Source organism: Protobothrops mucrosquamatus, unplaced genomic scaffold (assembly GCF_001527695.2).
Source record: "Protobothrops mucrosquamatus isolate PMUCROS unplaced genomic scaffold, P.Mucros_1.0 scaffold19, whole genome shotgun sequence".
In the NCBI taxonomy this organism is placed as follows: domain Eukaryota; kingdom Metazoa; phylum Chordata; class Lepidosauria; order Squamata; family Viperidae; genus Protobothrops; species Protobothrops mucrosquamatus.
Window position 1 is genome coordinate 1,367,915 of NW_015386404.1, and position 17,957 is coordinate 1,385,871.

The 17,957-nt window shown below is 45.6% G+C and overlaps 1 protein-coding gene across 1 annotated transcript; it reads right to left on the bottom strand.

Moving 5' to 3' along the window:
- Positions 1–10,539: 10,539 nt before the first annotated feature.
- Positions 10,540–17,137, bottom strand: RLIM (ring finger protein, LIM domain interacting). Its single transcript, XM_015810771.2, has 3 exons — positions 16,956–17,137; positions 14,554–14,637; positions 10,540–13,748 (listed from the first exon to the last, which is right to left on the bottom strand). The coding sequence occupies exons 1-3, from the start codon at positions 17,122–17,124 to the stop codon at positions 12,178–12,180; spliced, it is 1,824 nt and encodes a 607-aa protein (XP_015666257.1). The 5' UTR covers positions 17,125–17,137; the 3' UTR covers positions 10,540–12,177.
- Between the last annotated feature and the right edge of the window lie 820 nt (positions 17,138–17,957).

Here is a 17,957-nt window from a genome sequence, read left to right on the forward strand (position 1 = left end):
TTCTGTTCTGTTCTATTCTGCATTCAATTCTCTATTCTGCATTCAATTCTCTATTCTATTCTATTCTATTCTATTCTATTCTATTCTATTCTATTCTATTCTATTCTATTCTATTCTATTCTCCATTCCCAGTATTTGTGAACTAGTGAAATAGACCTAGAATTAAAAAAAATAAACATTGCTCCTATTTTTTTCACTTAAGAAAATTGGTTAAGTGCTTTTTACTTGCTTTATTGCCAGTGCTTCCTTTAAACAGGGCTTCCAAATTGCTAGGATCCCTCTCTCAGCCACTTCAAATCCCATCAGGACACATTTACTTGGATGGAGGTCCACTTTCTGTTTTACTGCCGTTTCTGGACTCCTTCCAATCCACTATGATTTACGCCTCAATCATTTGGCAGTTTCAACAAATCTGACTCAGTTTCAGATCATGTTTATGTGAGACGTTCTTGACTTCACCGAGCCTTGAGACCAAGTCCTGGCCCACCTCAGCCAAGTCCATGTTACAATGTGTTCCAGAGCTTGGGATGCAGGAATCTTCTGCCTGTCCTAGAGCAGGCATGAACTCCCCTTGGACCAACAGTTGTGAGTGAACTTTATTCCCATCAGCCCCAGCCAGGATAGCCAAGGGTGAAGAACGACGAGGGATGTAATCCTTCCACTCCCCACCATCCGGTCAGAGCTGAAGAAGCTTCTTGGATGAGAAGCAAAATGTCTTCAAAGAAAAACAAGAAAGTCCAGTGGCCTCCTGAAAAAGCAGCAACTTTGGGACATTTGTTTAGTGGCAATTTGAAAGTACAACGGCGGTTTAAAAAGTTACTTATGACCATTTCTGCACGACCATTGCAGCATCCCCCATGGTTGCGAGATCAAAATTCAGACACTTGGCAACTGACATGTATTTATGACGGTTGTGGTGTCTGGAGTCATGTGATCATAGTTTAACAACTGCAGTGATTCCCTTAACAACTGTGGCAAGAAAGGTTGTAAAATGGGGCAAAACTCCCTTGCTTAGCCACAGAAATGTGGGGCTCAATTGTGGCTGTAAATCAAGGACTATCAGCATTGCTTTTTTCTGCTCAGCCTACACTGGGAAGCTCTCAAGCCATGCTTTATGTATCTTCACAAGCACCTTGAACCCTGGTTTATATATCTTCCTTGTTTCCTGCCAGGTCTCATCCAGATAGTTCCTCTGGAGTGAAGACTAGCAGAGAGATTCAAGGCTTCAGCTGGTTGATAAGCTAGTTTATTACTGTAAACATTAAGAAAGACAGAGCAGATGTTTTCTCCAGGGGGATCGGCAGTGGTCATCTACGCCTTGTTATTGCCACTGACCCCTCTGGTCTCCTGCTCTTTGCACGTGGACCTGGATGGGTGCAGAAAGAGCAGCAAAGCAAAAGGCCATCTGAGGGAGAAAAAAACCTGTTGAGTGTGTGGATAGCTTGAGCTTCAAAATAAGTCATTCAAATAAAAAAGCTGTATCCTGGTAGCCCCAAATGTCTGTTAATAAGTGAGATATTTGTTAAGGGAGTTTTGCCCCATTTTATGACTTTTCGTGCCACCGATGATTGCAAAAGTTGATCACATAATCCCGGGACGCTGCAACCGTCATAAATATGAGTCAGTTGCCAAGCGTCTGAATTTTGATCACGTGACCCTGGGGAGGCTGCAATGGTTGTTATGTGTGAAAAACGGTCATATGTCACTTTTTTCAGTGACATAACTTTGAATGATCACTAAACGAATGGTTGTAAGTCAAGGACTACCTGTACTATATTGTGAGAAATATGACTCATAGACAGCAGGAAAACTGATGGTGCATTCACTAAATCAGGGAGATATGATTTTGCATATTTGCACTTTCCATAACAACTGAGTTAAATATTTGTGCCCATCATGAAAATCAGATACTAAGCCCATCCAATATCCAGACTGATATCACAGAATCATAGGGCTGGAAGGGACCTTGGAGATCTTCTAGTCCAACCCCTTGTCCAAGGCAGGAGTCCTCACTGTCAGGAAATGTCTTAATTCCAAGTTGCATCTCCGTTGCTTCTTATCCTGTTCTTTGATGCTTTGGAGAGGGGGTTGGACTAGAAGACCTCCAACGTCCCTTCCAGCTGTTATTCCACCTTCCCTGTGACTGTCCTTGAAGTATTGGAAGATGTCTCTCCTGTCTCTCCTAAGCCTTCTCTTTGTTAGGCTAAACACACCTAATTTCTTTAGTGTCTATGGGAAGCAATATAAATCCTTCCACTCCCCACCATCCAGTCAGAGCTGAAGAAGCTTCTTGGATGAGAAGCGAAACGTCTTCAAAGAAAAACAAGAAAGTCCAGTTGCCTCTTGAAAAAGCACCTTTGAGCTAATTCCCTTAGCTGTTCATCGTACAACTGAGCTCCAGATCCCTGATCACCTTTGTTGCTCTTCTCTGCACTCTTTCTAGTGCCTCATCATCTTTTTTGTGTTGTGGTGGCCAGAACTGGATGAAGTATTCCAAGAACGGCGTCACTATCACCATCACACTGATATAAATATGAGTCTTCTATTCTCATTTTAAATGAAAAAAAAAAGTCTGTAGTCTCTAAGGTTCTAGAAGTTTAGGATGTAGAGGACAGAAATCATGAACCTTGAATAAGGAATGCTTTTTGGGGTTTTTTTTAAAGGTGGGATAGCACTGAATAACAAAGATGATAAATTCTGTAGACTATCGAGAGATTTCTTCAGGCAGACTGATTCAAACTCCCGTGAGGGATGGGGTCTCTCGGCCTGAATTTGTGCTCCGGAGGGATTGGTAATGCAATCGCAGGCCTAGTGGGGAGATTTGTGCATTCTTTCTCCCAAATGCAAACGTAAGCACAGTCCTTGGCACAGTGGTTCTCAACCTGTGGGTCGGGACCCCATTTGGGGTCGATCGACCATTTCACGGGGGTCGCCAAGCAAGGCTGTCCACCATTTTTTCCCCCTTTTCCGGCGGGTGCCTTACCTCCCTTGGGCTGGGCCAGCTGGTGGTCGGCCTGCTCCGTCTCTGCCGCTTGCCAGCTATGCCTCGGCCGGCGCAGGGGGCGGAACCACACATGTGCGGCGCTCCCGGGCAGGGAAAGTCCTCGACTTACGACCGGTTGGGTAGTCCTCGACTTACGACCGGTTTAGTCCTCGACTTACGACCGGTTTAGTCCTCGACTTATGACCGGTTGGGGTCGTGGCATTAAAAAGGTTGAGAACCACTGCCTTGGCAGATAAATTTGGGCAAACAACCTGCAGGGCGGAAGGAGGAGGGCAGGGAGAATGCTTAGAAGGAGCAAGAGTCACAGGCTGGAGAGTAAATGCGAGGCCTTCTTTAAAATACAGATCGTGGATCTAAAGCTAACCCATTCCTGATGCTGTAGAACAGACTCTCTCAAACTTGGCAGCTCGAAGGTGTGTGGACTTCAATTCCCAGAATTCCCCAGCCAGCAAGATTTTAACTGGTATGCTTCACTGAAGTCTCCAAAATATTGATACAAAGAAGAAGGGGGTCAATTTATTCTCCAAAGCACCTGAAGGCAGGACAAGAAGCAACGGACGGAAACTAATCAAGGAGAGAAACAACCTGGAACTAAGGAGAAATTTCTTGATAGAGAGAATAATTAATCAGTGGAACGACTTCCCTCCAGGAGTTGTGGGTGCTCCATCACTGGAGGTTTATGAGCAGAGATTGGACAGCCATTTGTCCAGAATAGTGCAGGATCCCGTGCTTGAGCAGGGGGTTGGACTAGAAGACCTCCAAGGTCCCTCCAACTCTATTCTGATTGTGTGCCATGAAGGCTGGCTGGGGAATTCTGGGCGTTGAAGTCCATACATCTTCAAGCTGCCGAGATGGAGAAACATTGCTATAGAAAAACGCAAAGGGGAAGGCAGACAAAGCAAGGTTTTAATTGGTCCACAGAGGCCAGTGATTCTGAGGCCTCAAATCACCAAGAATATAACACAAGATTTCCACTCTGGGAGTTTTAAAGGTCAGCAAGGCACACAACGGATGGGTCTAGGAAGTTGCTGACAGCATCAGGGTCTACAGGAAGTCCTTGACTTACGACTACAATTGGGACCAGACTTTCCTTTGCTAAGCAAGGCAGTTGTTAAATGAGTTATACTCAATTTTATTTTTGCCCTGGCCGTTAAGCAAATCACTGCAGTTAGAGTTGCCAGGTGTCCACTATTTGAGCGGACAGTCCGCTTTTTTCACATTATGTTCACTATTTTTTTTTCTCCACAAAATAGTGGACATTTTTTTTATTCAAAAGCTAGCTTTATGATGAAATGGTACGTAATTTAAAGCTGTACAGTCTAAGAATTATTCCTTAAACACAAAGAATTGATCAAAGCTGCGCAGTCAAATAAAAAATACACACGACAGCAAAGTAAAATGTAATTTAATATTTTACATATTATTATAATATATTTGATGTTTTGAATTTTAAGTAAAGTTTTGAAGTGATTGTTTTAATACGTGTTAAAATGTTTGTAAGAAAATATATAATTTAATTGTAAATATTTTTTTTTACTTTTTTTACTACTTAACCCCCCCCCCCCCCGCTTGTCCGCTATTTTTTGGAAGCAGACCTGGCAACCCTAACTGCAGTTGTTAAGTAAATCAATGGGAAAGCAAATCAGGCCTTTCTCCTGGTGTCAGAAGCTGGCTGGGAAGTGGCAAGTGGTGATCCCGTGACCCCTTATTGTAAACACAGGCCTCTTGCCAAGTGCCTGAATTTTGATAACGGGACCAGGGGGCGGCTGCAACCGCCTTAAGTGTGAGGGCAGGTTGGAAGTCACTTTTTCCAACGCCTTTGTAATTTCAAACAGTCTCTAAAGAAGGGTCATAAGCTGAGAACTGACGGTAGGGCATCCCGGATCTGTCTAAGTCTGAAAAAAGAGAGCAAGGACCAAATATCGGTCCTTAGGCCAAAGACTCGTTTAATTTTGGCATGACCTCACCAAACTCCACAGTTGAGGAACTGACTTTTCTTATACACCGGCTTTGCCACAGTGGTTAGCTGTGGTGAGAATGCAGTATTGCAGGCTAACTCTGCCCACTGCCAGGAGTTCGATCCTGACTGGCTCAAGGTTGGCTCAGCCTTCCGTCCTTCCGAGGTCAGTAAAATGAGGGCTTGGATTGTTGGGAATAACATGCTGACTCTGTAAACCGCTTAGAGGTGGCTGTAAAGGACTGTGAAGCGGTATAGAAGTCCAGTGCTATTGCTATCTTCCCTGCCTTTCCCATTTCCTTCCCTCCCTCCCTCCCTCCCCCTTTTTCTTCCTACTGAGCTGTGATTGCACCGTGATTAGAATGCAGTACTGCAGGCTAACTCACTGCTCACTGCCAGCAGTTCGATCCTGACTGGCTCAAGATTGATTCAGCCTTTCATCCTTCTGAGGTCAGTAAAATGAGGACTTGGATTGTTGGGAATAATATGCTGACTCTGTAAACCGCTTAGAAGGGGCTGTAAAGCACTTTGAAGCGGTATATAAATCTAAGTGCTATTGCTATTTGGAACACAGTGGCAAAAGTCCCCCTTTCTCTCAAGAATGACACAGTCCTGGGTTACTTGATGGGAGGGGGGCACAGAAATTTAATAAATAAATCAATGGCACTTAGCCAAATGAGAGGCTTTAGCATGGCAATCTTGAACCTCCACAAGATAAAAATGCCAAGTTATGTGCAGAAACTGCTCCTCTTGAGCTGACGGTGGAGCATGGGCTCCCAGGCGGCTGTGTTCAACATCCAAAGATTTAGGCAGAAGGAACACATAGACAGCAGGTCATCCTTGGTTTACAACTATTCAGTGACCGAAATTACAACAGTACTGAAAAAAATGACTTATGACAGTGTTTCACATTTATGACCGTTGCAGCCTCCCCAGGGTCACAGGACCGAAATTCAGGCACTTGGCCACTGCCTCATATTTACGACGGTTGCAGTGTCCCGGGATCACGTGATCGATCCCCTTTGAGGGCCTGACAGCCCAAGGCAATGGGGAAGCCAGATTCACTCAACAACCGTGTTAAATGAATCACTGCAGTGATTCATTTAACAACTGTGACAAGAGAGGTGGTCAAACGGGGCAAAACTCACTTACCTGTCTTGCTTAGCAATGGAAATTTGGGGCCCAATTTCATTCGTAAGTCGAGGACTGCCAGTATCTATCCCTCTCCTCACCCAGTCTTGCCACAGCCCCTCAAGCCTTCCAGCGGAGGTCAAGCAGAGCTGGAGTAACACTTCCAATTTCCGTGAGATTTTAAACTTGACCCCTCTGGCCCTGTCCTGAGCAAAGTCCGCCACAGATGGGCATTCTCGACATTTACCATGTTTGTAAGCATCTGATCTTGTGTTCACTGTCCCGCTTGGCCATGTTGTTAAAGCCCTTGGTCTGGCAAGGAAGGTAATTGGCTCGTCTGGGTGTTGTCTGGACGGTTCCGTTGCCTAGTCCAGAGGTCCCCAACCTTTTGGGCACCAGGGACCAGTTCTGTGGAGAAAGGGTTTTCCACGGACCGGAGGGGGCATGGCTTTGTGTGCTGCCTGCATCCCGCAGTTGGGGCTTTGTTTGTGCGGACCGGTTGCTGACATGCCGCAGCCTGGTACTGGTGGTTGGGGACCCCTGGCCTAGTTCACATTCCTCGGGTCAAAAGGCCATTTATAAACTTTATCCAGGAACAACCTGTAGAAAATTCGTCCGGTCTTAAAGGATGCATCATTCACATGAGTAATACATGAACACACTAGGTATGCATCACCGCTGTCAGGCAAGGAGAGGTGCACAGTGGGGGGGTTGATGCTACTGTTGCTGTAGCATTGGTGCATACAAGGTGCTGTTGACACAGGGCTCACCTGCTCACCTGCCAAGCTAACAGGTTCCCTGCCTGGTTCAACCGGTCCTTCTGGGCTGCCACCTGGTGTAGATAGTAAAGTATGGGGTACTTGATCAGCAGTCAACCAGTTGCAAGAAGGTTGATAGGCCTGAACCGGGTGTAGAAACATGTTTTTCTTCTCATAAAAGGCTGTACAGGTAATCCTTGACTTACAACAGTTCGTTTAGTGACTGTTCAAAGTTACAACAGCACTGAAAAAGTGACATGACCATTTTTCACACTTATGACCACTGCAGCGTCCCCATAATTTACACTTGGATGCTCGACAACTGACTCCTTTTTATGACGGTTAGTGTCCCGGGGTCACGTGCGACCTTCCGACAAGCAAAGTCAGTGGGGAAGGAAGATTCATTTAACAACCGTGGTACTGACTTAGCAACTGCAGTGATTCACCTAACAACTGTGGCAAGAAAGTAAAATGGGTAATACTCATTTAACAAATATCTCACTTAGCAACAGAAACTTTGGGCTCAATTGTGATCGTAAGTCGAGGACTACCAGAACATTGTGATGTTTTAAGCAGGCACCAATAGATACCTTTATGAGAATTGTGACTAAAGACTTATTACCGTTTCACAAAATGTGAACCTCAAGGTTGACCGAAAGGCCCAAGAATTATGAGTTTCAAGATGTTCTACATCCTGTTATTTTTATGACACGCAGCCCCGTCTTGCCAATCTTTCCAAACCTGATATAGTTCAAGAATTCCCGAAATACCAAACTGGGGAAAATTGAAGGCTATAAAATGTTGATTTAAAAACCATGGTGACCAAATTCCACAAGCAGAGAGAATACACAGTGATTAAGTCCTTATTTGCAAATGTCCATGTTAAAGATCATACAGCCCCATGACCTACCGCAGTGATGGCGAACCTTTTAGAGACCGAGTGCCCAAACTGCAAATCAAAACCCACTTATATATTGCCGGGTGCCAGGTGGGCATGGCCCACTGGGTGGGCGTGGCTGTGGTGGTCATGGCAGACTGGGTGGGTGTGGCCAAGGTGGTCATGGTCACCTTGATGGTGCTCATGGGGAGGGATGCCTGTGGGGGCTGGGCAGGGTTGGGGGAGATCTGGGGGGGTCTCTGGCAGGTGGGGCAGTGAGCAGGCGGGGTGAGATGAGGCAAGGTGAGGCAGGGCGGGGGTGCCATTGTCGCAGGGCAAGGCGAACCAGAGGCTGGGGTGGCTGCTGCCTGACACCATTGGCTTCCACACACAGAGGCCAGCGAGCACATGGGGGCCGACAGTGTCCATCAGCAGCCACAGCCTGCCAGCCCCTCGACCGGCGCACTCTGGGGCTCTGCAGCCTGCCGCCAGCAATTCAGAGAAGCCGCCTCTGAGCTGGACAGCCGGCCGACAGCTGAGGAGGTGATGCAGTGGGTCGTGCCCTGGAAAAGGAGAGCATGCGAGGCCAGGAGGGACGGGACGGAGGGGAGGGAAACCAGCCATGCTGGGATGCATCCGGCCATGTGGGACCCCAGCAAGTTAGTGGGCGGCTGGTTGAAGAGGGAGGGTTGCCATCTCTGGGGCATGGCGCGCGTGTCCACAGAGAGGGCTCTGAGTGCCGCCTCTGGCACGTGTGCCATAGGTTCGCCACCACTGACCTACCGCACTAGCAGAATCATGCTTTTCTTCAGGACACAAAAAACCTCAGGATTTTGCGGACTGCTCTTCCTCGCTGAGTAACAGACTTTTTCTGCAAGGTGGTTCTAAGAATTCACCCACCCATTTTTAATGATAATCCTGTTCAGGGATTTTCACCTAAGCCATGCCATAATTATAAAAAGAACAGCGGGAGAATGAATGGAAGTAACAACCCTTGCTGAGAATGGAAGATCCAAAAAAAAAAAAAAAAGAACCTTGAATTTAGACACTTGGGCTTTTTCCTCTCTTTTGCTCCCCGGGGTTTCCATCTTTGATTTCAGCTGACCTGTTTGAGGCTTGGTAGAACATCCAGAAAACCCGAGGACCGTACATTACGTTGAGTTATCAGAAAAACATCCGAGGAGTTAGTGGCCATCTCGCTTCCAAAGTGGGTTCCCATGAAGTCGTTAAACTCGATTCACCAAGGACTTTAATTTTCAAAACGTGAGTCAGATAAACCCATACATCACAAAGATCACATGTTTTGGTTTTGCAGGTTCTGCACATCCACCCATTGTGGTTTTTCAAGCACAGTTTAGACTAGAGGGCCTCCAAACCTGGAAACTTTAAGACTTGTGGACTTCCAACTCCCAGAATTCAGAGGACCCCCCCTGGTGTAGACTTATGCAAACACAGCCCATTACTTTAACGATAGCATAATGTGTTGTAAGAATTTTGATAGCCTTTTATGGAGGTTTTCCAGAGGATTGGGACAATTGCTGGGAATTGAAGTCCCAACACATTTCAGGGGGTACCATATTGGATGGTGGTCAATAGGTCATTGAATATGTTGCCACAAAGAACAACTGAAAAGGATAATACCAATGTTTGGGCTTTTCAGCATGAGAAAAGATGCTTGATTAAGTGGGAGCCTCATTTGTACATTTAGAGCTTTTAAGAAAACTGTAAGGCAGGGGTCTTCAAACTTGTCCCTTTTATGACTTGTGGACTTCAACTCCCAGAATTCCACAAGTCATAAAAGGGACAAGTTTGAAGACCCCTGCTGTAAGGCAACCAAAACCAAGAGAATTATACTGATGCAGGCCAAGTTCCTAAACATCATTAGTGCTAGACAGAAGTGGGGTTTTCTTTGTTTATATACAATGGTATATAGTTGTAATTGTTCATACTCGATTGTGTATAAACAGGGAGAAAACCCCACTTCCTTCTAGCACTGATAATGTTACCTAGTTGGGTTATGAAATGTCTGCAAGAAAACCACCCAGCTCAGACAGCACCAAGGACCCCGCAGTTCAGCCTGAGCTACCGATATTCTCTTTTATTGCGTTACTAAAACCAGCCTAAGCTTCCATGCTTACTTTATTAAAATGGAGGCAGAAAGAACAAGAAGTCAAAACCATGGAAAGCTTGTTAGCTTTTTCTGCATAGAGAACCAGATTTCCTAGTATGATCCTTTTCCCATTGGGGGCAGGGGATGTAGAAATCAAATACCACTTTACAGCCTTTCAATAATCTGAGGTGATTTTTGCTATTTCATGCAAACGAGGAACAAAAATTGGGTCCTACAGGGAGCTCATCTTTAGGCCAAGAAACAAAGGTAACCAATTCACGAGTGTCACTGAATCTTTAAGAATCCAATTAGGGTGTAACTAAAGCAACAGCAGAGATCCCATGTCCAATGCAAGTTTTGAAACAAACCGATCACATTTCTGAATGTCCTAAAGATTTACTTCCAGTTATTGCTGTCGAAGTTTAAAACTAAAATGTCCCAATAGGTTTGCAATTATTTATAACTGCATGTTTAATTAAAAAAAAATACTTAAAGCGTTTTGTAAGAATATTCATTTGAGAAGCAAAAACACTGATGTTAATTACAATCCAATTTTTTGAGACAGTAGGAGAGGGAGAAAACGTGCTGCAATTCTTAACTAGGCAAAGCAGAAAAGTGCTTCGTGTATTTTTTTTTAATATCCAATGAAAAATCATTTCTTTGCATATTATAATGGAAGATAAAAACGGTAGCAAAATCTAAGCAAAAGCACAATTTATTTACTCAATAAAAATTATTCCTAGGATATATACAGCATAGAAGAAACAATCTGATGTGTTTCCAAGCAGTTGCCTTAAGACTAATTGATGTATTCGTAAGATTTAATTTGATAAACCACTTGCTTGAGAGGGGGAAAAACTCCCAATAGTTTTCATCCAAAGAGCTTCTCTTCCACCTCCAAGCAAGGAATTAAACTTTCAGAGACACAACTTTTAAAACATCCCAATTAAAAGTATACAAGTCACTAGAAAGAAGTTTTGCTGAAAGCCACAAATGCCTGATGCACAGTGGTTAGAAATATGGTGCACAAAGAAAATGTCTGCGTTAAGAGCAAGATGGATAATAAGCAGATTCCACAATGCCAAAACAACACAACCAGCTTACCTTTGCAAAGCTGGGACCAAAGAAGGCCCAGCAACTTGCACTGGCCAACTGAACCATGGTTATCCCACTCAAATCCAATTACATTGTTTAACAATGTACGGAGTCATTAGCTAACCACACCAACTTGGATTGGCACACCGCTCCAGAGCCATGAGGCAGCCAGCAATCACATTTTGCTCGAGTGTGTTGTGCAAATGCAACCTATCGTACAACCTGACTTTATACATAAAAGTGTTCATCGTGAAAATTTGTACTGGGAAGCCGCTGTTGCAGCAGCAAACGTGCCCTCTTTAATCTTTCCAAAAAGCGCTCTGCCTCCAAACTATGCAGGCATCTCAGGCCTCCGAGGCCTTGCTCGGCTCAAGTTACCTTAATTCCCAAGGTTTATTTATTTATTTATTTATTAAATAACAAATACTGATGAAAGCTGGGCTCTTTGCCGTGAGGCTTGCCCAGGGTGGGCAACCACACCGTGTGCTCTCGTGGCTAAACACAGGGGAGGGTTAAATTCTGAAAATGTTTGCACAAAAGTGCAGTGGAAAAGTCACTGACCTGTACAAAAAGCTTTACTGTTTTTAAAACAAAAGTGTTTATTTAAACAAGCATAAGCAATTAATTAAGATATTTCCACAGCAAGATAAATATCCCAGTTAAACTATCAGGTCATTCTATGGCGTGCCATAGTGTTGGGCTTAAGACAGCTGTACAGTGGGAGAGGGGCTGAGGTTAGTGTTATTTACATTACCATATTCAATATACCCTATACAAGACAGGAGCTAAAATCAGACATGGGAGATTAATTTCACTGTTCTGCCAGGGGAGCGGAGTCGGTTTTGCTTTAATCCACAGTGAAGCACAGGCTGTATACAGCTAAATGACTCCCGTTAGTCGAGGCCTCCAGCATTCAACACACATTAGGCTCAGGAGGGATTGACAACTTGATTTGTGTTGAGAAACTGAAACTATACAACAGCCAAGTGTCTTTGGGCAAATATAGACTTTTCTCTTTCCTTTTTTTAATTGACAACACAAACCTGGTCTTATTTTAGGAACCCTAATTGAGAAGGTTGTTTTTTTTTTTGCTTTAAAATAAAAAAGAAATTCCATTTCATAAGAGGAAATCACACTATTCTTTGTTTTGTATTTATAACCACCACACAAAAAGTGGCTGTTGCAAGCAGCGTCTTGCCCGTTGCTCCCTCACCATGTAATAAGCTGAAAGGATACCATGGTGGGTTAGACCACGCTCTCCCGGTTAGCCGAAGCCAGGACGGCTCGGCGGCAAATTGGGCAAGTGGAATTCTCGGATAGCCAGCGATCTATGCAGTGCACATGATACTCGTGGGAGCAAGGGAGTTTTCGAAGCTTATTCCCTTCGGTGTATTCGGTGATACAAACGCTACAGGTTTTCAGAGCATCGCTCTCGCCAAAATTCCTCATGGCGAGGTTGTCAATTTGTTCTTTGGTGAGTCCTCTGGGCTGGTCATCGTCTTCTTCATTGAGCAGGAAAAACTGGGCCAAGCTAAGGAATGGCAAGGAGCCACTTTCTTCAAAAGTAACGGACCCCCTCGCGTTCCGCCCTTCCCGTCTCGGGCCGGCTGTGGGGCCCCCTTCAGGGCTGCCTTCGTAGGCCTCTCCCGACCCAACCTCAGGACCTTCAGGGCTCGGATGACTGTTCCCGCTGCCCCCTCCAGCCTGGGGCTCGGCCACTTCCACATTTGGGGCTGGTGCGGAGACCCCGGGATCGGCGTCGCTATCGCTGTACATGAAGTAACTGAGCTCACCAAAGCCGGTCATGATTTGTCTTAACATGGTTTGAATGGCAACCGAGGTGGTCTCGCTCAGGCCCGTGTTCAGGATTCTGCGAATAGGGATCCTAATGGTGCTGACATAAGTTCGCACGCCCGCCCTTTCCGAGCGTGAAAAGGTACGTCTAAACCCTCCTCGCTCGCTTTCGTACGTGACTGTATTGTTCGGAGTCTGGGACCTTGATCGCGTTCGGTTGGCTATGCTATCTCTCTGCCTGTATTCTCCTGGACGAACCCGTCTCACTTGCAAGTCGAGGACGATGGTCGGAGGTCTCTGTCCAGGGGCTGGGGGGTCCGCACTGCCGCTCGTTTCCGAAGAGCTCGCTGCCTGGGGGACGGGCCTGGCTTCAGAGGTCGAAAAGAGAACCGTGTTTTCAGTGGGTGCCTCGGGATTGGCGGCATGTTGACGTATGACCATGTGCTGCCTTGTTCTAGAACTTCCTTCTGCTTCGCCGACCAAGGGAAGATCAGGGGTTTGAGAGGATGTATTGTGATGTATCCTGCGCGGAGATTCACTCACTGGATTAAGAGGGGATCTACTTCGGTCAGTCCTTGCCCGTGTCCTCCTTTGTTCAGGGCTTCTGCTTCTTGACCTTCTCTGGCCTCTCTGAAGAGAGATGTCTTCATTTAGCTCTTCAGGGTAACTCATTTCCGAGTCAGGCTGCCTGGCCACGGGAGGGGAGGAGCTCTGCCTTACAGCCGGGGGGGAGGCAGACCTCGAGGTCTCAGTGTCACTTTGGCTGTTTTCTAGATCCTCTCCGGTGGGGGGTTCTACGGGTGGCTCGCCCTCCGTTTCTGTACTTGGGTTCCCGTTATTGCGGTTGACGTTTATCTCCAAACTAAATCTGAAATCCCCGCTGTTTGGATTAGTCCGGCTTACTGCTCTCCATGACTGGTTGCCTCTCTGCCCACTCCGTGTCGTATTCCCAGTTTGCCGAACTGAATTAAGCCAATCTATTATGGAATCACCATTAGACACATCTTCTGCGGATTCGCCACCTGCCAAAGGAAAGTAACTGCTATAGTTAGGCAAATGAAACAATTCTGGGCTAAAAAAATTATCCAAACCCTTTACAAGTTACGATCTTAGAAAATAAGGTTCTTGGCCACAGTACAAATATTTGTTCTTCCAAGTTTTGGACACCAGAAATGCTTAACTCACCATACCTTCCTAAATTAATCACCGCAATATCTGTGGGACAGATTAATTTCACCACCTTTAATAGACTGTACCAACTAATAATTTGTCCAGTATTGAACACTTCAGCAAATCAGTCAAGATGACCGTTTCCTAAAGGTCAGGAAATAAGATAATGGACTATGATAATTTTAAGGAATTCCATTCCCTAAACTAGAACATCTGCCAGGCAATAATTTATCCATGCAACATTGCATAAGCCCAGCATCTGGTTTCATCCCGACTGCTTCTACAATATTAACACATCAAGGCTGCACACTTGGCCAGAGAGATTCGAACCAAGATATCGGATCGGCACGTACAGTTATCATGGGTAAAGCAGGCCTGCTTGGAATAAGTTCGCGGCACAGTCAGAATGCTCGCCACCGCACTCTCTTAAGCCAGGAACAAAGGAGAAAAAGAACAGGGCAGTCTGCCTTGCTTTGTAGAAGCCCTTTCAAAGGAGAGGAATACGTAAGCTCTGGAAACTGCAGCAGAGCAGAAGGCAGAGGCCCAACAGGACTTAGCCACAGAAGCACAACGGCTAAATTCAAATGGCTCCTTTTGTAAGGCATGCGGTGTGCAATCTGACTATTACCATAGGAACGTTAGAAGAACAGTGCGTACCTCTGCTGTCTTCAGTGGGCTGCTGGGGTGGGCCTTCCTTAATTTGCTGCAGCCTTCTTAGCAGCTCTTCTTCCGTAATTTCACCTGAGGAAACAATGGGCAGGTGTTCCTGAGAAAGTCATTCACACTCATGTGCAGCAACACTAGGGGGAACCAAAGCAGAGATGCGTTCACCAAGATTACTTATTATTCTTTCTCTATTTAACACTGGGATTGTATTTTCATTTAAAGGGCCGGGATGATTTTGGGTGGACATATGGCAATACTCCCAACCACCCTTCTTTGAAAAGTTACCATACAGGGCTGAAGAAGAGAAAAAAGAAAAACCGCCAGGAGAGAGACGGAGGGAGAAGACACTTTAGAAGGCAGAAATTTGGCCTGCCTACCTCCGCCTGGGAAAAGAACAGAGCAAGCTCAGGTCTACTCAGCACTGCATGTGCAGTAAAGAGCAGAGGGCAAGAAATTAGAACTGCAACGCTCCTATTCAGGAAAATGAACGGAGGGTAGTTTATAAAATAGACCAGTGATGGCGAACCTTTTAGAGACTGACTGTCCAAACTGCAACCCAAAACCCACTTATTTATCGCCGGGTGCCAGGTGGGCGTGGCCCACTGGGTGGTCATGGCTGTGGTGGTCATGGCAGACTGGGTGGGTGAGGCCAAGGTGGGCGTGGTCACCTCGATGTTGCTTGTGGGGAGGGACGCCTGTGGGGGCTGGGCAGAGTTGGGGGAGATCCAGGGGGTCTCCGGCAGGTGAGGCAGGAGGCTTGTCCTGAGGGGTGAGGAAAGGCAAGGTGAGGCAAGGCAGGGCGAGGTGCCATTGTCGCAGGGTAAGGCGAGGCTGCCTGACACCATTGGCCCCCGCACACAGAGGCCAGTGAGCGCATGGGGGCTGACAGTGTCTGTCAGCAGCCACAGCTTGCCGGCCCCTCGACCGGCGCACTCTGGGGCTCCACAGCCCGCCACTACAGAGAAGCTGCCTCTGAGCTGGACGGCCGGCCGACAGCTGAGGCGGCGATGCAGTGGGTCATGCCCGGGAAAAGGAGAGCATGCAAGGCCAGGAGGGATGGGATGGGGGGGGAGGGAAACCAGCCATGCTGGGATGCATGTGGCCACGTGGGACCTCAGCGAGTTAGTGGGCGGCTAGTTGAAGAGGGATAGTTGCCATCTCTGGGGCATGGCACGCATGCCCACAGATAGGGCTCTGAGTGCTGCCTTTGGCACGCGTGCCATAGGTTCGCCACCACTGACATAGACTATTATTAAGGGAGGTCCGTATGAAAGAGCATGAAAAAAATATTGAATTAAATCTACACAGAGAGCAAAATAGCAAGAAAGGGAAATAAACGGTCTTATCTCAGCCGCTGAGGGGGAGCAGGGGAAGAGATCAAGAAACGCTTGCCCAATAAACAAAATACAGCTTTAACATTATAAAATATAAAGCTATCCACATGGTCAAAATCAGGTGGCTGACCAGCACTTGCTATGCCTTCACCTATTAGAAGCGGTGGGTAGGAATGTCAAATGTTTAAGCTGGTTGGGTAAGAAATTCTAGATACCATTGTTCCTGGAAATAGCTCAATTATTATATTAGCAAGCAAAGTCTTTACCAAATGTGCCACCATGGAAAGTTTACTGAACAGTTAGTAGATTCTTATCTGTTAACTAACAGCACGAACATCTTAGCATCTGTACAGGATTTTCTTTCAAGAGAATCATTCTATAAACTTTGCTTTGATACTGCAATTTTTCTTCAAGAGAATCGATGGCTTACTTCTTTTTTTTTTTAAAAAAAATCTATTTTATTCATTTATTTTCATTTCTAAATGATTTTGGGTGGCGACCAATTGTAAAACGATTAAAAACAATTACAATACTTTCTTCTGAGGAGTGGGAAAGAATAAAAGGAAGATTTGATGTGTGGTTTTTAAGAGAAGAATGGAAATCTGCAGTTGTATTTATTACAGAGGTTAAGCTCTTTTGGAAGTCCATATTGGAGGTACCTGGGTGCATAAGCATAACTAATACAAAACATGCGTGCAATCCCTTATACTCCAAAGCACCTGAGGGCAGGACATGAAGCAACAGGTAGAAGCTTGTTAAACAAAGACCCAACCTGGAACTAAGGAGAAGCTTCCCGACAGTGAGAACAATTAATTAATGAAACAGCTTGCTTCCTGGAGTTCTGGGTGCTCCCTTGCTGGAGCTTTTTGAGAAAAAATTTGGACACCCAAGAAGCTATAAGGACTCCTATCTTTTGCAGGGGGTTGGACTAGAAGACCTCCAAGGTCCCTTCCAGATCTATGACTCTATCGTGAGCGACTGAAATTAAATAACTGCTGGATTAACAGCAGGATGGCAAGATTCTTACTGTCTGAATGGTAAGCTAAGAAAGTGGCATACCAGGAGTGCCTAGTAAGTTGTTATCTCTCATCAGCCTGTAGTCTTCTTCACTCAGGTTATTTACAAAGTGATAGAAAGCTTCTTCTCGGTCCAACCGGTCCAGCTGACTCCGGCGCTGAGCTTCCGACTGATTGATATTTCCTTTATTATTAGCCTCTGAGCTTTCCATGTTGATAAAAGTAGAAAATATTTCTAAAAAATAGAAGTAAAAAAAAAAAAAAAAAGATCAGCCAATTTTGGGGAGAGGGATTGTCTAACTCCATACTCCATATAGCTAAACTTCAGTGAAGAATATACACATATATCGTCACCCTACAGGAACATAGAAAAACTACAGAATGTCATACAGGCTGCAGAAATCAAATTGTGGTTAAAAAGAGAGCACACCTGTCCACAAGATAGATATGCACTATATAATATTGATATATTATTTGAATCTTCTGTTTATTTTTATTCTGCTAACTGTTAACAGGGTAGTTTTAATGTTTGTGTAAACAGTGTAACAATGGCTAAAATTGTGTAGCAATTTCAGAAATCAGAAGAAGAGCTGGGAATGTGTTCTAATCCCCCAAGGAGTGGGGGGGGGGAAAGGTGTTTACAACAAGACAGCTTCACTGTAAGAACAGGCCGGGCCTGCTGGGCAGAATAGAGGCATCAGCTGGCCCCGTGACAGAGGAGGGTGTAGCTGGAGCCCAGTCCTGAGGACAAGCTCTTCCCTGACACAAATGTAAGACCACCCCCCTCCTGTGAACGGGCCAACATGGAGGATAAGCACAGGAGGAATTGCCTCCTCTGAAATCTAGTCCAGAATAAGAGGTGCTGCATTCAAGAGAACCCACCAGACCATCCATAAACACAAAATGCTAAAACACAAAAGTACACATATGTAAAAATGCTCTACACCCAAGGATGTGTACTTTAAGCCTGAAGCTGAAAGGTAGTGCTACCTAGCTACAACCCACTGCAATGAAGATACCAGCAGGAGGAAAGGCAACACACGCT